Source organism: Larus michahellis, chromosome 4 (assembly GCF_964199755.1).
Source record: "Larus michahellis chromosome 4, bLarMic1.1, whole genome shotgun sequence".
Classification (NCBI taxonomy): domain Eukaryota; kingdom Metazoa; phylum Chordata; class Aves; order Charadriiformes; family Laridae; genus Larus; species Larus michahellis.
In genome coordinates this window covers 5770811-5793740 of record NC_133899.1, presented here as the reverse complement: position 1 = coordinate 5793740, position 22930 = coordinate 5770811, and the positions used below count along the sequence as shown (strand labels likewise).

At 41.5% G+C, this 22930-nt stretch overlaps 1 protein-coding gene across 1 annotated transcript; it reads left to right on the top strand.

The window, feature by feature from the left end:
* The first annotated feature begins 10250 nt into the window (after nt 1-10250).
* On the top strand, nt 10251-11478 carry PPP1R3E (protein phosphatase 1 regulatory subunit 3E). The gene has a single exon (XM_074582848.1). It carries the CDS (start codon nt 10396-10398, stop codon nt 11344-11346), a length of 951 nt encoding a protein of 316 aa, XP_074438949.1. The 5' UTR covers nt 10251-10395; the 3' UTR covers nt 11347-11478.
* The last annotated feature ends 11452 nt before the right edge of the window (nt 11479-22930 follow it).

Genomic DNA, 22930 nt, shown 5'->3' with positions numbered 1-22930 from the left:
AAATAATTTTTGCCACTATGAATATTTCTTAAAAAAAACAAAGCTAGAGTAGGTCGATTTGGAGCATGGATCACACTTTGTCTCTTTTCTTCCTGTACAGTTCCCAGGCTTAGTAACGATCCCACCATTTTACTTTAGTTGGAGGATATCAAATGGCCATTTCTACTGTTACCTGTGTATCCTGTATGTGTGATTCAGAGTAAGTGAATGCGCAGAGGCTCCTTGGCTGGAAGTTCTTCTGTGCTATTACACGCAAACGAAACATTCTCTGGCATGTGGCAGGCTGCTGTTTTCAGGCCCGAGGGACTCTGAGGTAAGTGGTTGCACGAGGCAGCGTTCAGCCCGGGTCGTACGAAAATACACAAGGTATTTCCAGAGGGGAGTATCTCCTGAGTATCTAGAAACTAAATTCCTGTTCAGAGCATTTAAAATTATGAGAGAGTCAAATGTATAAGATGCTGACGATCCTTTCAGCAGTAATAGCCCTATTCCTATCGCAGGGACGATTCTGCTTAGTTGAGGCTGGGTTATTTCAGGCTTTTCATTATTCAGAACAGATTTGGCCCGTGGACAACAGTTGGATACTTTGATAGACTGATCCTCGCGAAACTTTCACAAACGGTAGAGAGTCTAAAAGGCAGGACAAACTTTAACTCTTGATTGAGAACAGGTTGAGAAGAAGATAATGGCTGTTTAGAAGGGAAGCCTCATGTATTTTTTAACTACCTTCTTGTTTGCTGTTGCTGAGAAGGCACTTAGTTCTTCTGCTGGCAGTGAAAGCATCCCTGACCAGTGTGTGTTTAGTTCCTTAATTTCCTTCACTTAAAGAAATTGCATGCTGGCAAGCTGATTGTTTTCTGTCAAAACAATGGAATTAAAGATTTTCTGGCTCCAGGATTTGACAGCGAGTCCTCTGGAATCAGTCCTTTGGAAGTTTGAACTTAAAACAAAAGGGGAAAAACGTTGATTAAACTTTCAGGTGTTCCATCATTGTATTTTCACATTGTTGTCAACAATTCCCTTTTCGCTTGTTTTGTTTTGGCACCTCGAATACAGGAAGCACTTCTAGCTGATCTAGCCCTTAAGTTTATTTCCTTTCCTTGAACGGGAATGGCTTTTTTCTTGAGAGAATTTACACGTAAACAAGAAGCTGCTGTTTCCTGTGGCAGAAGAACCCAGTGTATTCAAGGGCACAAAACTCGATTAACCTCATGATGGTTTAAGTGTTGTGTATTCGTTTCTTTACGTTCTAGGCCTTTAGTTAGCAGCTTTTCTGGTCTTCTGCTACAGGTCTTGTAGCAATAATCTGCGAGCGTGGTTCTTAGAAATATTATCTTGTATCAGGTTGCAATAAAACCTCTGTCTAATCTGTCTGACTTGACAGTTTCAAAAACCTCAGCAAAATTCTTCCCTGGCATGAAACACTGGAAAACTTGTAAATAAAGGTTATAGTTTTCCCTGCAACTTTAAACATTTTTTCTGTAGTCCTGAGGAATTTACTACCTGTCTGCAATGGTTGCAACTTAGAATTACTATAACGAACAAGTCTGGCTTTACTTAACTGTTACTTGGTAATGCAGTTCATTTTTCGGTTCACTGAAGCAGCAGTATTTTCAGTTGTCTGAATGGCAGAGACGATCTTCTCTCCTTCTAGACTATGGAAAAGATTATTAGTTTCACAGATGTGTATATGTTTGAATTTTCTATTTCGTGGAAAATGGAACTGAAACAAGTATATATGGATTTATTTATCCTGGGGCTATTTGTGAGGGATGCCTCTTTTGTAGAGCTTGCATTTTATATCTAAATATGAAAAACAGAATTAGAAAATATGTTACCATAGGGGGAAAGGTACAAAGAAGGGAAGAAAACGGTGTGTTAGAGGGTGTCTCTGTTCTGTCAGAATGATACTGCTCTTGTGTAAGCGTAGCACCAGAACTGAATAGCAGTTAGGACAAGTTCCTACAACAAAAAATCCCTATGTTTCCAGAAATTAACCACCAAGATAGACCTTGACTCCACAGAGTCACTGGCTGAGATTTTCAGATATCCAGAGTAGTGAAAGGGAAAAGATGCATATATAGAACATAGGATCAACTGTAATGACCTCTTTTTAGTAGACCTTTATAACTTTTTAATGGGTTCTTTGTAACTTTCCCTCTTGACTTGCAACAAAACGCCAAACAGGTACAAAAAGTTACTGCTGTTTCAGATTGAAACGTTTCGCTTTCGTTCATCAGGAAGAGTTGAGGGAATGCAGAAGACAGGAATCCTGCCTTGTGCCGTTTCTGGCGCGGGTGCTTTGTTGGCCGTTCAGTAGGTGGCACTCCTCGCCCCAGTACACACCTACCCTTGCCTGAAAAATCAAATTTGCTGCCAGAAAAAACGGTGGCCCAGTTCTGAGCTCCAGTGCGACAGCTCTCACACTCTGCGCCTCAAGCTGATGTGCCGCTCTACTTAAAGATATGCTAACTACATTTATGCACATGTTTATTAGTAAAGAAATAAATCAAAAATACATTGAATGTCTCCATCTGTTTTAAAGTGGAAAACACACGCTATTGGGAGCCTTGCACTGGTATTAGTTTTCCCTATTACAGATTTTTATTAAAGCATCAAAAGAGGGGAAGGGTAAGCTGCAATGAATCTCTGTCCTGAATGCTGAACGGAATTGCAGTTACCCATGTGTCTACGGAAAGGCCGCTATTTCACTTGGTTTTGTGCTAAACAAAAAGAACACTTGATCCAAAAGTCCCTCATTCAGTATGAGACGAAACACGAATAAGTGACTACCAGAACACAGAATACATATGAAACAGAAAGAAGCAAAGAACACATTAACAGGATTAAAAACTGAATCTACTTACAACCAGTAAGAAAAAATAATTGTAAATAACTGTCAGTCCCACCACTGTCTGCTTTCCAGGTCACTTCCATTTCTTTTAGGTGCCAAATTAGCAAGGAATTGTATGTGAATGTTTGTCTGTGAAGTTCAATAGGATTGAACACTGTCTAAGTTAAGAGTATCATTAAATGCCTGGTGGAGTAGGCGTGGATTTTAGAATGTTCCTAAAGTTAGGCATTGCTTCAGCGCTCAGCATCATCAAATACCTAATTACCGTGTGAGGCTCCCACAGTCATCAGAGTGAATCTAAATGAAGAGGTTGCACTTCATCCCCAGAATAAGCTATTTAAGGCTCTAATGAATCTATCTTACGGGCAGGAAGAATCTAAAACTACCTGAAAGTAATTGGCGGTCATCAGCTTATAATGCTATTAATAGCATCTACAAAAACTACAGATATCCACATTGCTCACAAGGAAATTTTATTTTTTTTCTTGCAGTATAACAAGCTTTAAAAGGAGCATGAAATTACAAAATAGAAATGTTAGGTCAGTCTGGACAGCAGCGCAGCTCCTGGCACGTGGCTGACTGCTAAGGGAGGTTGTGCAGAAAGCAGCAGAACCTCCTGCGTTTTTTGATTCGTTTCCTTCCTTGACCCCAACATACCTCTTCCTGGCATTACTGGTTGAAGAGCCCTGGATGTCATCATGTTTTGTATGTTGTTTTTGGTTCGCATGTGGAATCTGTGTAGAGGCATGGCGACTGTTCTTTTTAAAAGCAATAGGATTAGAAGCAGTTGCAATACTTTTGTTGGTGTAAGAGCACCGTGCCAGCGTAACTGCTCAGGACCTTCTTGCAGGAGCGAGACCTTTGCATGGCTTGAGATAAATGACGATTCATTAATTTCTGGGTTTTGTCCCTTTGCTTTATCATTCGCGACGTCAGCTCCTTTTTCACCCTCTGCTCTGTTGCTTTAATATCTCACCTACCCTACAGGAAGCAATCTCGGCTGAAGCACCACTGAGCATCTTCTGAGAGATAATAGCTTTTGTATTCTTCCAAGAAGGGTCTGGAGTATCCTTGGGAGTGGCATCTTTCACAGGTGGAAGTACTTGTGAAGACTTAAAGTAAAAGATTCAGAGCCATTTGGATCAAGCCCGTTAATCTCTTTATGCCTTACAGCTACTGGATTTTTCACATCTTCCAGGTTCCACATACAGTGTTCTTTTTTATCGGCGGGTTCTTTGTTTCACCTTGGAATGTTTAAATGGTGTAGGTTGGTATGTATTTCCATATTAGTGCCACACATTGTAGGACAACAGTAAGACTTACTAGAATGGGTTGAAATCTCTTCCTTTTCTGAAGCTGTGGCATCATCTGTGCTTAACTCGCCTTCTGATTTTGATCGATTTCTTCTGTCTTGGCTTCTTGACCTACACTGTTGTCAAGAGATGGCAACATGCCTAAGCAAAAACCGGTAATTCTTGGAAGTTTCACTTGCCTTCCATTTCTTGGCTTGTTTTTGCAGCTGTAAGCAGGCAAGTGGATCGGGTTTACCTCGCCCTTGCACCTGATAAAAGGGAAACATGTTCCTGTGGGGAAATGGTGGGGCCTCTTCGTGAGGGGGAAACACTGTATTGGCCTCGGGAGAGCTGCCCAGGCAGTGGAACCCTGCAGGGGAGCTCCTGAGGTCCCTCCCAACCTCAAATTATCCCGTGGGTCCTGGGATTCTCATGGATATGGCAGAGCCTTTGTATGCGGAAGCTGGCAGCTGGCCTGAGGTGGCTGGAAGCTGGCTGGTGGGGAAGGACTCTGAAGCCTAATGGTGGGCTGGCATCTGGGAACAGTCAGCCGAGAATGGCAAATGGGAGAAATGACAGAACCGGGCAGCTTGGAAAGCAAAAAAATGAGTGCTGGAGGGGGCACAAGGAAAGAGAGAGCCTATACAGTGGTTTAAAAACATGAATAGGAAGAGAGTAGTGCATATGAGAAAAATAGAGGTGAAACGACCAAATAGGAGAAAAAAGAAAGAAAAACTTTGAGAAAGGTGAAGAAAAGAACACATTAAAAAATGAGGACACAAACTGATCTTACAATATAAGAAATCTGAATAACCTGTTCCAATGAATCACTGCCTGACCAATAGATCTTTAAATATGAAAAAATACAAAAACAAAAATCAAGCATATAACGAGCATATTTTTGTTTCTAAAATCACGAACTTGCCCTACTGAGACCATTTGCAGTTGCTAGAAAGTCTTGTGGTTATTTTGTAACACGGCATGAAGACTGAGTCACAAGCACTTGTACCAGGAGATGGGATTTGGGGACATCCTGAAGTGCATTTCTTCAGATATTTGCATGAAAATCTATGTTAAAAGTTCTAGGACTGAAAGAGTCCCTGTCCTTCTAGCTGTTACTTAATCCTTGTTAAAAACATTAAATCCTTTTAAAAACAGCAGAACTATTTATATAAGAAAAATACTTTAAAAGCTCTTTATCATCTTCTCCACAAAATGCGATGTATCAGTTTGGGTTTTTTTTTCCTTTCCACTGTAGTCTTAATTGGGGCTTTTTTTAACTTATGCTGTCTCCAGAAGTCTTAAGCCAATCACTTAGAGTCAACAGAGGTGGTTAATGCTTAACTAATAAAATTGTGTGTGAGCTCCATCATACAGTAAGGCAGATTCACAAGGTCATGCACTGAGGTGAACTCCTACAATTCTATTTTCTTCTTAATATTGTATCTTCATTTGCATCCTGATACTTAAAAAACCAAACCAAACGAAACCAAAAACCCACAAACCCCAAACCAACCACAAAGCGACCTTTCCAAGGGTCACATCTCTGCTTAGCAGAAGGTGCAGCCCTTTGGAAATTATTCACTGATCTTTGTCTGATGTCAAATGTCCTTGTCACAACTCTCTGAATGGCACAAGTTGCATCTTAATAGATAAAGGCTGCACATCCTGCTTAGGTGAAGGTAATATTCGGTACAGATACCATTGTTCTTTACCAGAATACTTAATTTTATATATATACACCTCAGGCATATTACCTAATTCTAATCTGTCACTTCTCTGAGCTGTGACTAGGATATTTTCTTGGGGAAATAAATAAAGTCAGAGTTAATCGTTAATGTGAAACAGCGTGGGAAGGTATTTTTAAAGGATAAGCATGAAAAACAAGCGTATCATGCAAGGCTTACAAACTGTCAGAGTAAATACCATTGTCGGATTCATGTAGTCACATATGATTATTAAACTCTGGGGTGATTTTCTAATGTAACACCTCCATAGTTCGTCCGCTTCAGAAGAGCTGCACAGATACAAATGAGAGTAGAAGCTGACCTTTCCGATTCACATACTGAGTCACAACTTCATCCCGAAAGCTGATGTAATCGTAATGCACTTCGCCTTTACATCCATTTTATCTTCCTACAATTCTCATTGCTAAAAATAAACCTGTTCTGGAAAGTTAAAGTGCCCATGTGACAGTGGCCACTTTGGATAAGCCCCAGCGCTCAGACGCTCCTCCCTATTAATGGTTCCATTGTAGTTCTGCCTAATGCTCCCCAGCGTCCCCGGCATCTGCTTTCTCTAGATTACCCGGAGTCAAGACAATTGATAAATGCAGCAGAAGAAAAGCTCCCAGCTCATTGCCTGCCTCGCTTTTGCTTTTTTTTTTTTTTTTTTTTTTTTTTTTTGTGCAAATCATTTCATTCTTAACACAAGAGGGGACCAAATGTCTCTGTTTGGTGTGTTGGAAATTCTCAGGCATCAGATGGATTTTAAAGATGGTTTGGCACGGCAGAAATGTCAGGGTCACTCAGTGCTACCTCGGCAGAACCAGAGGCTGTCTTTGAAATTTTTGATGTCAGCTGGAAGATGCAGAGATGGGTCGACAAAAAGTTATTAGGACAATGTTATTAGGACAAACTTTTACCCTATGACCATGCTATTTAAATCTGCAAAGGGAGAGGAATCCGTAGGAATTAAAACAATGCCCGAGGGCCATTTCCTAAGTCAGTCGACACCAATTGCAATGTAAGACCTGAATTTCTTACCCCATAATACAGCAACACTGTACAGCTCTACAATTTACATTATGACTGCTCTATTCCTGCTGGCACCTTCAAAATTGTCTTGTCATAAAAACATTCTTTTCCAGTGAAAAGATAATAGATATTTCTTTAAAGGGGCTACCTAGGTCAGTACTAATGATTTCTTTATCATCAGCTTTGTTATCAACAGTGTTATTTAGTAAAGAGCCTTGGATAATGTCCTTGATACAGCACTATAAACAAACAGACAGATTAGACTTCTAAACTTACATGTTCAAAATTTTGTGAACTAAATGAAGATAGAGAGGGGGTGGTGTATGGATGCCTACCACTGCATATATTAAGCCATAGTTTCCGTATGTGTGGTACTGCTTCCTCGCTTCCAAGGATTTAAGTGTTTGCTGTGTACAAATATTTACAGTAGGCAAAACCAAAAGAACTTCCTTTTACAAATGGGGTCTGGTGCTTCCCATTTTCAACTCTCACCACAGTTTCCACATCACAGAAGGATGCACAAGGCTGCAGGCTATTTGAGGGAATGTCTGTGTGTGTGTTTGTTAAATTTCAGGGCTCGCAACTTTTGTTTACTATGTCTGTCTGAAATTCATCAGATGAGGAAGACCCGCCTCAAAAGTGAAAGATGCGGGTAAGAGTTCCCACAGCTTCACCCTTGGCAAGTGAGCACGAGAGTAAAAAGAAAGCAGCAGCAGCAGCAGGCTTCCCATGGTAGATTCAGCAAGAGGTGTTGGGAATGGTCAAGAGAACAAAAGTGAGAAATAACCTTTGTTGTGGACACTGGTGGAGTTTACATGGTGGCAGCGCTCAGCAGAAGCAAGGCTGAGGTGCCCTGTGTGTGACAGAACTTGAGGTGTCTGGGGGAAATTGCAGGTGAAAATGTCAGCACCTCCAGGATTAGCTGGTGAGTTGATCTTTTGATGATTTAAGTACCATTTAATTCTGATTTTTTAAGAGCCTCTCAATGGCTTTCTTCCACTCTACTCCACAAGGATCGCCTGGGAAATGATTTACAGTGGGTGTGCATTTATATCAAGTCTCTTTCTACCCTTGTCTCCACCGTCCACACGCCCATACAGTTTTCTCATTCTCTTGCAAGGCTAAAGAACCATCAGGTTTTACCTGATGATGACCAGAGCTGAACTCAACTGAAATTTCTGAACTGTGTTCTCACTGTGCCAGTCAGTTTATATGTGTGTTCATCTGCATCTCATCTTGCCTTGACCTGGCTAGTCCAAAGCTTATTGTGTTGTTTTGTGGTTTTTTCTTTCTTATCACAGGATTTTCTCATTTTTCATGCCAGTCTTTGGTGTACTAACTTTGTGGAATCTCTATCTTCAACTTGGTGACGTGAACTACGTTGCCTACAATCACCAGTGAAGAAAGGAGTCGGGGCTTTTTTTGTTCCGTGAAATGTTACCAAGGTTGCGGGAGAAGAGGCCTGAAAAAGCCAAAAAGCAAGAGTATTACACAAGTTTATGATAAGGAGAAGTTAGGCAACTAAAATTACCAGAAGAAGGGAAGTCAAACTCTACTAAGGCATCCCTATTGTGTAAAGTACAGGAGAAGCTAAATTACTGCAAATACTCGTGTTCTCCATGTATACCACAAAGACATATCCGAAACTGACTGAATGTGTAGTCAGGTTTAAACCAATTTAGTTTATTAGTTCTGATAGTTTCACAATAGTTTAAAAATGCAAAGACTTCGCATATTATTGTAAAAAAAAAAAAAAGTTCTTACTGCTTGCTGGTTTTATTTAACAACAGCGAAACCAAGTGTTAATTCCTCAGAAAATTTTCATTATGACAGATAGAAATTACTAAAAAATAATTCAAAAGGATGTAGTTTTAAATTCTGTTTGAACAGTTCTGTGGGTCTGGGTTTTTTCTCCCCCAAATTAGTATAAGTAAGTAGATAAAAACCAAACATGACTTCATGTTATTTTCATGACTTCATGTTATTTTCCTGAAATACTAATTTTTGGGAGGGAGGCACGGGAAAGGCCTAATGAATCTTTCCCGTGGTGTGAGTTAAAGGACGATTGAGACAATTTTAAGATCCTGGGCTAAAGAATTCAGATGTAATCCTTTATGTTATTACTATTTAATTCTTCAAAACCTATGATCATCCTGTGAACGTAAGACAATGACACGATAAATCATTGGGAAGCCCAATAGTGTCAAATTTAACACTGCTGGGCATATTTTTTCATTCCCTACTTACGAACCATCCGTCATTAAAAAGATTTGGAACGCGGCGGTAATAAGCTAGGAATTATTTTCATGCTTATTAATAAAGGAATTAAAGCTGATAATTGAGAGAAACAGCGGGGAGCTTTTCCCTGTGTTCTGGTGACTTTTTTTTTTTTTTTAACTCTTGGTTCTTATCGGGTTTACTTGTCCCATTAATCTCATCAGCCGCATTTCCACTGCCTAGACTTTCAAAGGAACACCAAGTGCTGCAGATAAAATGATGAAGGTGTAAAACCTCCTGCTCAGAAGCTAAATCAGAATCACATGTCAACACAGTTCAGGCTCAGCCTCTGGCAGCGTGGCAGGATCATTGTTTTTAATGCAATTTACTAATTAAAAATGAGTACCAGATTACGGAAAGTCTGGAATGAAGTGGCTTGCTAAATTAGCGTTTTAGCTCCTTGAACTGGCTGCCCCAGAGTCTGCTTTTCATGCAAGTATAATTCATTTGAATATTGCTTGGCAATTATCAAACGCTCTTCCGAAAAGAATGAACGCGGGTGACGTTTCGTAGTCGGCCCTCCGCGCTCAGAGCCCAGCTGCTTTTACCACCCGTGGAAACGCGTCGCAGGGCTGCGGCAGGTGTCTTTTATTCAGCAGATGCACCGTAAACGCATTACAGCAGATTAGCTGGATTTCTTCCTTTAAATGTACACTGCGAGATCCAACTTGCAAGCCAGCTGTTTCTTATCGGCCCGTTTAATCTCCCGGAGCCCGGCTTTGCCTCTTCCTTTGAGCAGCTATTTCTGTAAGGGATCGGAGGAGGCAGAGCGCCGCTATGAATCCTAATGCTTCCACCGGGGAATCCCTCCCGCCTCCTCTTTTTGGATGAGATCCTCGAGGAAAGACCCAGAACGCAGCGAGGAGGAGGAGGAAGGGCCGGCGCAGCGGCGGTACTGAGGAAGGCGGGCAGGGGGGGCGGCCGGCAGCGGGGGGTGTCGCTCGGGGAGGTGACGGGGACGAGCCGGCGGAGCCATGGGGGAGGAAGGATGACCGGGGCCGCCTCTCGCCGCCCGACCCCGGCACCTCCGCAGCGCCGCGGACACATGAACCCTCCGGCATCCCCCGGGGCCGGCCGCGACGGGGACGACGCCGAGGCCATCCCGCTGCCGCCGGGTCCGGGCGAGAGGCAGAGCCCGCCGAGCGAGCGTTAGACCGTCCCGAGAGGAGCAGCAGCCCCGCCGGCACCCCCCCCCCCCCCTCGCTCCCCCTTCCCCATGGATAAGGGGGGCTCGCTGCACACCTCGGTGCCCACGCCGCCCCCCCGCCTCTACCTGCCCCGCAACTTCAGCTGCAGCGCCTGCCTCTATGGCAGTCTGGCCGAGCAGTGCAAGGGGGGGTGCAGCCCCGACGGCGACGCCGCGCCGCCCCCTCCCAGCCCCACCGTGGTGCGGGAAGCGGCGGGCGAGAAGCCCCGCGGCCGGGAGCCCTCGCTGCCCGCCGTGCCCCCCAGCCCCACCCAGCGCCGCCGCGCCAAGTCGCTGCCCACCCCCGGCGACCGCAGCCTGCGCCCGGCGCTGCAGCAGAGCCCCTCTCGCCGCAAGACTGTGCGGTTCGCCGACTCCCTCGGCCTGGAGCTCACCTCCGTCCGCCACTTCTGCGAGGCCGACCTGCCGCAGGTCCCGCTGCCGCCGCCGCCGCGCCCCGCCGACCTCCTCAAGACCAGGAAGCCGCCGGCGCTGGGCGACCTGGAGCCGGTGCTGTTCGGGCCGCCGCCGCCGCTGCTGGAGCCGCTCTTCCCGCCGCAGCCCGGTGCCAGCCCCGGCTTCGCCGAGCGGGTGCGGCAGCATAAGGTGAGGCTGGAGTGGGTGCGGGCCGAGCCGGCGGGGCTGCGCGGCGCCGTCCGCGTCCTCAACCTGGCCTACGAGAAGGCCGTGTCGGTGCGCTACACCCTCAACCGCTGGGCCAGCTGCGCCGAGGTGCCCGCCGCCTACCAGCCGGCCGGCCCGGCGGACGGCCTCACCGACCGCTTCGCCTTCCTCCTGCCCCTCGGCCCCGCCGCCGCCGAGGCCGCGCTGGAGTTCGCCGTTCGCTACCGCGTCGCCGGCGCCGAGTACTGGGACAACAACGAAGGGGCGAACTACCGGCTGAGGGGCCGCCAGCGCGGGCTGCCCGCCGCCGGCCCGCTGCAGGACCCCGACAGCACCGCATGGATCCACTTCATCTGAGGCGAGGGGCGGCGGCGGCACCCGCGGGAACCGGTCCCGCCCGTCCTGCGGGGCCATCGAGCCCAGTCCCGCCCGTCCTGAGGGGCCGGGGGCCGGCGGGACCCCTCACGGGAGGGCCCGGCACCCGGCCCGGGCTCTGCGGCCCAGCGCAGGCCTCGCGTCCGGCCGCTTCTCTGTAAGTCGCCAGAACATATTTTCCTGAATTCTGTTTACAGAGGGAAAATTTATATTTTCTATTTCGCTCACGACGCCGAGGGGAAACCCTCCCAGGTGTTGGCGGGGAGGCTGGGCCCGGTTTCCACCTCAGTCTCCCGGTGTGCTGTGGCTGCCACCACCGCAGCTGCCCCGCCGGGCTCTGGAGCGGGAATTTGCGGAATTTACTGGCAGGGACCGGGATCCGCAGGTGCAAGGAAATGCTGGCGGAGGTCAGGATCGTCTGCTGTCACCTCAGCGGGGTCAGGCGCAGGTGACAGGGAGGACAGTGTCAAGGGGCATCCGTCCGGCCATCCTATATGTCTAATCCTGCTTAAGCAAAGCCTGGCTCCGGCGAGGTGCTGGCTCGCTGTTCAGAGCCTCGCTGACCCACTCACGTTAATTGCCCTGCAGGGTTAAGGGCCTGACAGGGCAAGGTTAAGGGACAAATGACAGTTTTGAACCGAAAAAGACAAGAGTGTGGATGCCCCCAGGTGTAGAGTGTTTCATCATGCTGTAAAAATGATTGCTTGGTTTAAAACAAAGATACATTTATATTTTGTTTTTAATTTTGAACCCTGTTTCATGTGTTTCAACAAGTTAGAAAAGAAAAATAACATCACATTCTAATTGAAATGCGACCCACCGAGAGACTTCTTTTAAAAAGCAAGTGTTCTGTTGTAAAATTCACGTGGTATGTTGTTGTAAAGGGTTGTCAAGGTCTGATGTTTGTTGCAGTTGGATTGGTCCCACAAAGCTGCTTGTGCACCATTCAGCAGGAAAGTCGTGGAATTGCACCAAAGGAACAAGAGATGGCAAGAGTAGAATCCATAATTTTAGTCTGCTTCCCCAGCAATGCTTTCAGTTTTATTCATGTTAACAGTTTAATTGGATTTCTTATGCGAAGGTATCGGTGCAGGAGCCTGCTTCCTGAAAAACGAAGTGCTCTAAATGTTTCATAATAAGTTCAGTAAGATTTCCCAAAACTGGCTAAATTTAGTCAGACAAACTGAAGAAAGTCGTATCTTGCCATATAAAAATGTATCAATTAAAAATTACTGAGCATGCTGGCTTCTTCCTTCAAAGGTATGTTTTAAATTATTTCAGCAGTAAGGGTTGCATCTTGCTTTTTAAACTTGCTTTTTCAGGACTTCAGCTGAACACAGGTTGGGCTGGTGCCAAATCTGGGTGCTAATTTTCCAGGATTTAGGTGTGTATGTGTTTGCAGGAGAGAGACCTGTACAAATATGACTTCTGAGAGTGGTAAAACCCATGTCAGTGTGATCTTCTGATGATGAAGGGCTGTAAGATCAGGCCTTTAAACGTTTTGGATCTTCTGTAGATTGTTTAGGAATCAAATGTGATTTTTTTTTTAACTGCATTTTTGTGTTCCTTGAAAAGGTTTAAGTGTCCGAAATGGCTTGAGTAATGTCTAGTTCTTACAGAACCTTTTGACTTCAGTGGGAATTGAGAGCACTTGTCTCCCGAGGGTCTGGTTCAGTCAGAATAATTAAACTTATAAATATGGGTGGGAGGGGGAAGGTCTGTAAACTCGGTGGGAAAAGAGTATTTCATTTAATTTCTCTAGATCACTGTTTCTGATTTAATAGAAATAATAGCAAGGCTACTTCTGTAGTATTGGTAACTTGGCTTTAATTTCCCAGACAGTTTTCTAATCCCTGTGTTTTCAGTAGAAACAGAATATAAAGAAATGTAGCGTCAACATCTACTGAGTATTTCACATTTTAGAATATTAAGGCCCCGATCTTTATTGTAATAAAGTAATCCTGTATCTTGCTAGTACACATTTATAAAGCTAGAATTCCAGAACTAGCGTCTTAAAATGTTCATGGTTAAAGCATTTTGAGTGGCATATTTGATAAAGAAACCCCAAGTGTCTTTTAGGCAAACTTTTTTATAAGAGCCTTAATACTGGAGAGAAGGAAAAGGACTTGTCTCCATTTGAAAGCACTTTGAAATCTGGTGGAAATATAGCCAAACATCTTTTTATTTGTGTTACAGCTTTCTAAAATGTTTTTTGCTTGGCCTTTTTTACCCAAATAGTGAACCATCAACTGTTACGTAGACTGATGAAAATGCTTGGAGGAAAAAAAAGAATAGTTTCTATGCATTTTAGATTAAATGATGCCGCAACTTTGCTTATAAAGATTTCACAAGATTTTCTGTTTTACTGTTTTAATGGCTTTAGAAGCACGAGTGGTGCTAAAACCATTTTTAACAGTGTATAACTCTAATTCCAGAACTTTATTTTCCAGTGAATGGCAGTTTTCATTGTCATTTGATTTATGCAGCATCTGCAGGTCTCTAATCGTTTAAAAAAAACACTTAAAAATCTCCTTATAGCAATTGTGGCTTAAACTCTAAATTTGGAATACCTAAATGGGTGTACATGCGTCAAGTACGCTAGCAAGTTATTGTATTCACCTTTTTTTTTTCCTTTTTTTTTCTTGACTTAGATGAAATTACTATTGCTCTCAATTGAAATTCTGTAGGCGGAATTTGGCTGCGGATTTATAATAACTTTCAGATGTTACCGCTCTTTGCTTTTTATTTATGGCCCCATTTGTCAAATAGCAAATCTGAATGTTAAACCTTTTGAGGGTGTAGCATACCGGAAGGATGTTTCACAAAACAGAGACTCCTGACCTTTCAAGCAGTTAAGCTGATCCTCAACACTACATGTCGTGGGTAACTTTATGGGTTTGAACGTGGTCGCAGATTATCAATGATATTTGTGCAAGTCCAGTAAAAGACATGGCCCTCTAGAAGCATTTATAGGCACCTACTTTTTAAAGCCTGGATAGGTAACCTTGCGCTCAGTCAGTTTAGACTCGCAAATGCTATTGATGAAGTCTGTGGAAGAAGTTTGAGGTGTTTTAATAGAAATTTATCAGTGGTATATGCTAAAGCTGCACTACTTCAATTACACACTTTTCACTTCAATCACATTAATTGATTTCCAAGCAAGATCTATTCAGTCTTCAAAAAATATGTTCAGTTGCAATGACTCTGAGTATTTCTTCCACTGGCAGGGTCCATGTACAGTTTCCAATCCTTTAGATTTCAGGCTGTTGCTATCTCTGTGTGGCTTGCTAGAAGCAGTGCAATAAATGGAGATGAAGGAAAAAAAAAATCCCGAGTAACGATTATATAGTATTTACATAAATTATGACTTTGGGGAGAAGGACCTATGTTGAAGAGGATGACTTTCAAGTTGGTGGGACATCAATCGTTTTAATGGGAGCAAGACAACTTTTAAAAATCACATTTCTAAAGAACATAGCTCCACAAAATGAACTTTCACAGGCAAAGTAAAATATTTGAAAACTTTCAAGCCAACCTTTTTCTGGAAAAAATGTCAGCTCTTTGTATTTTTATTTGCATGACTAGAGCCCATGCCACCTTCCTTTCCAAGTGATACTAGAATGGTTTAGGCTGGGCAATAATCCCTAGGTTGTCCACTTCACTTTGAAGTGAATCAGTCATTGCTTACGTCTCTGCAGATGTAAAAATGTGTCTGTCACTTATTGTGGAAAGTTGTAGCTTTATGAAATGTGCCATGTTATTTTATGTGCAATATAATGATACTTTGTACAGTGAGTCAAATTGTACTGTATGTCTGATATATGTTGATGTTTGCTGCTTCACATTTAAACTGGTAGATTTTTTTGCATGTGATTCTATGCCTTTCGTGGCAATATTTTTGAAATCTACCCTAATTATTAGAAACCCTAATAGGAATCAGAACAATTAAGTGACTGTAAACAGAATTTCAGCTAGCTAAACATAGTATTATTTATTAGCATAAAATCAGTAACTGAAACCGTCATCCTCATTTTCAATAAATGTACATTATTTCAGGTAAATTAACTCTTTTCTCCTTTTACCATTTGCAAGTAACTGTTTGATGTGCATGTGTGGTCCTCGGTATCTCAGTAAACAACAGAATAATTGCACGCTCTTTGTTTCAGCATATGTGAGGGGAAATGTTTCACTTGAATGAACAAATGTCTGTTCATGCATAAGCGTGATCTCTTTATAGATACATGAAATGCTTTTTCCGTAGGGCCAACAAGCAAACATCTGCTAATTCTATATTTTAATGTAAAGTAACCTATAGAAAGACTCAGAATCTGCTTTTTAACATATTATTATATATATATATTGAAATTTTTACGTGCCTTTCAACATTTTCTAGGAAGAAATCTCATGTGTTCCTTAGCTGTCTCACCAAAAGGCCAATAATGGCTTTGTCATTAAAAGGAAATTTATACTAAAAATATAATAATTCTAATTCCTGACACACTTTCAGCTGTGCCAGAAATCCTGTGTCCTTAGCAGCCAGAAGAATTTGATAATATTTTCCCATATTACAGTGAAAGAAATTAGTCAGAAATACGTCTTCCTGGTATACCTCTACAATTATGTCGTTAAGTAAAAATACCCAACTGTGACTGTAGTTCATATAACAAAATACACTTATTGTATATATTCACCTCTTACACAGATATTCTAAATATATATTCTATCTGAAACCAAAAGTTCTAGTTTTTTATGAAATCTATTTGTGGATTTAAGCTTCTACTGTTATTTATTTGATGCTGCATAATACATATCATTAAAACTTTTGGATGGATTTAATCTGTCTGCACAGTTTATATCATGAGATAAAAGTGCTCACTATAGGAATATCTGAAGCAAATGACTCTTATCTTCCAATTTTACTGCATGGCTTTTTGGCAAATCATCAGTAATTCTGTTTCCTGTATGCACTTCATGTGTACATAACTGAGATATTTTTGAGGACTGAAATTAAGGTTTTTTCAAACCTAAATAGTTTAAGGCAGGAAGTAAATATAGTCAAATTTTCTGTAAAAAAAAAAAAAAAAAAAAAAAAAAAAAACCACCACCAAAAAACCTAGCCTTACGTAGAACTGGTGAGTATTTTTTTTAAAAATGGAAGATGGTGACATTTTTTCAAAATGAAGGATGTTCAGGGGAACATGCCTGTTTCAATAGGAAGGCTTTCTCAGGCTCAGCTTATATGAGAGAATTGCCCTGAAATAGTTGAGTGGTAAGAGCACTTCCTTAAATCAGTGTATGGGTTTGAATGTAGGTTTTCCATGGTCACAGTGAAGACTGAGCTATAAAATCATTTGCTATTGGTTAGATTCTTTCTTTATTCTTATAAATAGGACTTTTAAATAATCTTGCAGAGAGGATTTTTGACCCTGGATTTTCCCATCTTGTAGAGTATCCTCTTCATTCAGCTGTCCTGGATTTTGTTCGAGCTTTCTGTTGTTGAGAAAGGTCTGTTTTTATTTTTATGCAACATAGAAAGATTATTTCACATCATATTTTTTGGGGAAAGGCAGGAAAACTGTTTTCCTTTAAAATTTAGTTTTTAAATTTTGAACAATAGCATGCAGAATAATAATGTTCTTGAAATAACACATGCACTAGCAATTCCAAAGAATTTTATAGCTAAGAAAAACGTCAAATGTGAGATCTGCTTTTTTCAAAACATATTTGCTTTCATTTAGCAAGGCGGGGAGAAAGTCCTAGTCTCCAGTGCAAGTGTATTAATACCAGGGATATATTTCTATGCAATATTATGGTGCGCCTGTTTGGTATAGTTGATGTATTGGTGTGTTGTGTATAGAATATTCTGTTAAACGTGTCATTAAGGGAACTGTATGTCTTAAATCGTGTTATATCTTTAGGCTCTTTTTTGTCCAGTCTCACTTCACTAAAACATGATCGTATCTTTTGAATAATAGTAACAAGACAATATTTCATAAAATCGCATAATGAAGTCTCACGCATTATACTTCATTCTTTATCACCACCTAGGTCAGTAAGTTGGGTTACTGTTGTGAGTTTTAAAATTTTTGTATTTCTTTATCTTAAGAATAAGCCAAATTGTATTACACTTTTAAACTCAAAGAGCTAATATATATGTTTTTAAAGCTGATCAAAAGTAGTAGAACTAAAATTGGTTGGGATTGCTCTTAAGTCCAGTTTATAAACTGTGGTATAACAAACACTTGCATATGTCCAGAGGTGCACCCTGGCGTCAAGTTCTTGCATTTTAAAGTTGGTACAAAGTGAGCTCTGCCTGGGTGCAACACCTGCCTACATCTGGACATCGATCCATCTTGTAATGCAGGAAAACTGACTGCTGTGACAGAAAATTACTGTTCTTGGAATGGTTTAAACAAACCTAACTCCTCCCTTCTACTGTTACACAAATTATTTCTCTCTGTAACGGAGATGCTGTCTGTTGAAGACCACGTTCTTTAACGTGCAAGTTTTTATTACTGTTTCTTTGATTTACCTTGACTTTGTTTAAAAAAACCCAAATAAATAATTGTTTAACTGTGTACTTAACTGGTAAATTACTTCTGGTTGTAGTTTCTTCTGCAATGTTTATATTTCACCAAGTAATATTTGTTTCTAATGTTTGTAAAAGTAATGTAATAACACCAAAAGTTCAAAATCAACATTTTCTAATAATGCCTTGTAATTTACCTAGCCTTACAGTATTTCAGACAATTTTTCCACCAAAACTGCATGTAGTCACTGGTTGTCACAATTATGAAAAATATATATTTATAAACCTGTAGCTTCTAGCTGTCATTAAAGATTAATGATACAAATTGTGAGCCTGTAGTGAATTTAAACCTCTTTTTTTAGCTGATAAGCCATGAGCTCTTTTTTGGTGAGGATCTGAAACAGTTATGTTCTGATTCATCCATAGGGCATGTATGAAGACATGTTGTGATGCACCTGCACATCTGAAGACAAATATCTAATATTTGGGCCCTTTTCCAGCCGGTGTGTCCTCAGGCAGTCTCCATGGAGAGTGCTCTCTATGGAAGCTGCAGTATATGGCGTTGTGTTGGTAACCTGCTCTTCTCAAGTGTAGCCATCTTTCAAGATTGGATGAGATTATCAGTGGGCATAAATGTGCGTAGCTGTCTTTAGTCTTGTATCATTAACACCATTGCAGGTGTAGTTTCGCAGTCCGTAGTTCAGAAAGGGATGCCTGTACTTCAGCTGTTTGTGACTTCACTCCTTCCCGGCTTTGCATCGTTATGGTCACTAGTAACGGTGGAAATGTTCTCAAGTGCAGTTCAACATGTAGCTGCCCAAAGCCTGTGCTGCTGGAAGGTACAGAAACACTAGTCTTTCAGGAGAGGAGGGAGGGGCTTTCATAGAGGGAAGATGTGAGATTTGTGAAAATAACTGTGGTTTTTATTTATTTATTTTTTTTTTAAAATAACAGTTTAAGTTTTGCAGTGCTGAAGGACTAGGAGGAAGGTTTCTAAGCCCCATGTGTATTCAGCAGTGGCTGCAGCCAAGCTGTTTCTTTAACCAGCACATGCCATTTCCCCCAGTGGTGATGCAGAATTGAGGCTATTTGGGTATTGGTGAGATGAATCGTAGGGACCCTTACAAATATTCTTTCTCTTAATTGCTGAGTTCAAAGTATTTGTTTCTTGAATTGTTATAATGTGCTAGTTCTCACAGTCTTTCACTGCATCTTATGTTACAATGCCAAGAACACTTTTCAGCTTTTCTTTAACCAAAACTTTTTAAGCCTTCTTTATAATACAGATAAAAGCCATATAGCCATAAGGAGAAAAAAATGTTACGTGTTTGTTCTCGTGTAATTAGAACAACTTATTTTTATATATTCTTTGAGAAACATCTGCTTATCTGTCTCATTGTTATGAATAATAATAATATATTCATGTGTTTCTTTAGAAAGGCAAAGTAATTAAAATGTACCCGCAGACCTCTTTTTCTTTTTTTCCAGAGGGAATGTTTTCTGATTTATAATTTATCTAACCTTTTTGTTCAAGTAAAAATGAACTCTTAGCTCTCACAAATTACAGAACCCAGAACTGCTTTATTAAGATGCCGTTATATAAATATTAGACTGTAATAGTTAGAATTATAGAGTGTAATTTCCCCTTTTCTTTTTGGTAAGGCATATGCTTTGAATTTAAAACTGCGGTTATGCTTGAGTGATGCTGAAGTAATGAGATTACAGTTCTGGGTGAGGATTATGATGAAGTCATAGTACTCTAAAACTAAAAAAAAAAGAATAGCTTTACATTGTTCTTTTGTCGTGGATTAATTTTTCATTTTTTTCACTCTTGCATGGGACAAAATATAACTACAGGAATTCATCTGACTGTTAATGAGAATTATATACAGTAGATAGAAAGGGTCTTGTTAACAAGTGTTACAATGTATGAAGTATTGATATAGTAGTACTACTAATACTGACAATAACACTCCCTGCTCCTTGGGAATCTACCAACAGTTTTTGGTCTGATGAGTTGAATCGTCTCAGGGGGCCATACTGAATGCCACGGCTGTCTCAAATGTTAGATTCTCTATTAGAAATACTGCTTTAGATCCCATAGAAGCAGGGGCACGCGTTGAAGGAGCATGGTGGCCTTCAGTTACTCTTTAAACCTATGGAAGATATGGGAAGTAGACAAAAAAAATCCATCAAGTTTTTGAATGGCTGAATTTTCTTCTTTGCCCCTTGTTTCAGTTGTAGATGAGGATGATACATTGGGGGGGAAAAAAAAGAGCTGTGCAGTGGTGGTGTTACATTACACCGGTTTTAGCACTGGCTTTGCCTTACCAGTTGTGGCACGAGTGAGGCGTTATCAGAACAGACAGGAGTTGCCAAGAATACTTTAATTCTCTGTCATTTTCCCTTGATCCAGACCCATGCAGCAAAGAAGGGAGAGGGACGATGGCTGCAAAACAGGAGTACTCTTGAGTCCTAAGAAGTGCAGACTCATTCTCCTACCTTGTGGATCAATTTTCCTGGTTAGAAAAAGGTACGAGTGCTGTACCTCCGTTAAAATACATCTCTAAGCAAAATACAGTCAATAACATAAATAATTAAACGCTATAAACAACCGAGAACTAAAACAGCCTAATAGCGGAGGATGTAGGCCGCTTGTACTGCATTAAAATAGATCAGGTCTGAAGTGACTGAATTATGCTTCGTCAGGAAGAGAGGGATGTCAATATTGTGAGGCAAACTCTAATCCCGAGGCCACAGACTAAATTCTCCTGCCAAGGTCTGTTCTGCCAAGGCTGTGTCTCAAGGACTGCGGGGAAAGTAGAGAAAATTACAGAGGACACTGCAGCATATCTTGCTGCTAATTTATGCTGATGGACATTGCATTGTGTTTGGAACTTGGTAAAATTTCAGACTGTCCGTGCACACCCCTTCCCCACCAGGCCAAGTTTTAGGTGTGCTGCAAGAAGGGGGAAGAGGAGACGGGTGGAGAAGAAAGATGGTAAGAGGACGGGTACAATAAGATGAGGTTTAATTCCTTTGTGAGGAGTGGGTTTTAAATGTTTTCAATGAAGCAGCATGTGCTTAATATTTTTTTTCTGATCTTGAAGTTGACCTAGGAGACTAAATTGCGCGGGGGCTGAGGTGTCCCTGCAGTGCTTCTAGCGACCGAGCAGCTGAACTGGGAAACCTGCTCTCGCTTCCTCACCTTGCCCCCCCGTTACCGTCTTTAACGTTTTGAGTGCCACCCTGTGGTGAAAATATGCAATAATTTCTTTTGTAACGTATTTATTTACACGGGCACATGTCACCGTTTGACAACCTGAAGCATTCCACCCCCTGGTGAACTTATGTTATTAATTAATTATGCACCATTCCTAGGTTTTCTTTCTCTTCTCCAAAATAGGCAGCGCGGGTGGTACAATTTCCCTTGCGTCTTGCTGTGTGATGGCTCCCACCATCGCGCACACACTTGAGGAGCTGGGGATTGTTCTGGATTGGTTTATTGGTGAAGTTCTGATTATTCACATGATTAAGCTGACGTGAAGTTAGAGGTTATGTTCTTTATGTGTCACTTTAGCATATTAAAACTCTGTGATGGGAGTCATTACTACAGGAAAATTGTAAATTCCCAATCTGTCAGTGTGAAGAAATGGGAAAGAGGATCCTTAGCCACAAGGACATCGTGGCTGGAGACACCGGTTAAGGGGAGCATTAGAAACTCAGATCTCCTGCACTCCTACCCCCATCATCAGAGCTGCTGCACGTCTAACCCCATCTAACCCACCATTAGGTGTCTGTCTTACTGTTAATTTAATGACAGTGAAATTCATGTTGCCCTTATGTTCATCAAAACACCAAATGTTATTATTTATGTATTTTTGTTGTTTGAGTTTTACACCATTTTTTCCCCTCTGATTAGAAGTAACAATTACATGATTTGTATTTATATACACGATGGGTCAAGATTTCCAGAGGGAGGCAGCACTTCATTGGTTGAAAACTAGACAAAAATTTAGGTATGCAATCTTTTCAGGACTGATGTTGATAAAAATCTTCAAAACTAAACAGAAAGGAAGTGTTGGCAAGAAGAAAGGTGATGCTACAATTAACCCCTAGGAGATAGACATGATCGATTACTGGTTGTGGGAGAAGTATGGAAATCGTAATTTGCCAAAAAACCCAATCACTGCAGTCAGTCCATAATGTTTAGTATCCAGTAATTATGAGTGTTAAGTTCTCAAGCTCAGGATTGAGACTTAAGAGAGGTCACAGATAAAGTGGTTATTTTGTAAAAAGTCATCTCCTCCTTTATTCATTTTCTGTAGGCGCACACACTGGTGACCAAGTTGGATGTCTTCCCCTACGATTTATACAAAAAAGTGTTTGAAATTCTGTCATAAACCAAGGCTAACGCACATTCAGCCCATGCTTTTATTCTGATGAAAGGTGTTCATTATGGACTCACGTTGGCGTTCGTGTGCTTGCAGTGCCTGGCTCCACCCAGCGCACGGTGGTCTGCCCAAGGCTTCCTGCTGCTGGTGATGTTATGACATTATTTGGAAGCTAGGAGCTCTGCTTGGGTAGCATACATCAAACAAGGAAGGACACATTCTTTTGGCAGCATAATTTGGGTAGTTGAGTGGATTTTAGAAAAATATAAAAATATTTGCTCCAATTGATAGACATCCTTTGGCCTAAATAACTGCAGAACACCAGAGCTCTCAGCACAAACCACACAAGAAAAGCACCTAAGGTTTATCGTTCCCATTTTAAAATGAATTGAGAAATGTAATAAATCACTTCAAGGTCACAGGAAACCCCAAAAAGAACTAGGGATAGAGAGGTTCCTGGTCCTCCTCTTTAAGCAAAAGAACATCCATTCTCTAACTTGTACACCATGAAAGAAAGGTTGAATTCTGTTTCAGATGCTTTCCCCAGAAAGTTGTCATTTATCCGTACTCATGTGTAACCTTATAAATGCTGCTAATACACACATGAGGGCAAAGCTTGAAGAAGAGATCAGATGTGCTGGTT

What these genes read in the sequence shown, in the direction of transcription:
- PPP1R3E (XM_074582848.1), top strand. Translation starts at nt 10,396, where the DNA reads ATGGATAAGGGGGGCTCGCTGCACACCTCGGTGCCCACGCCGCCCCCC.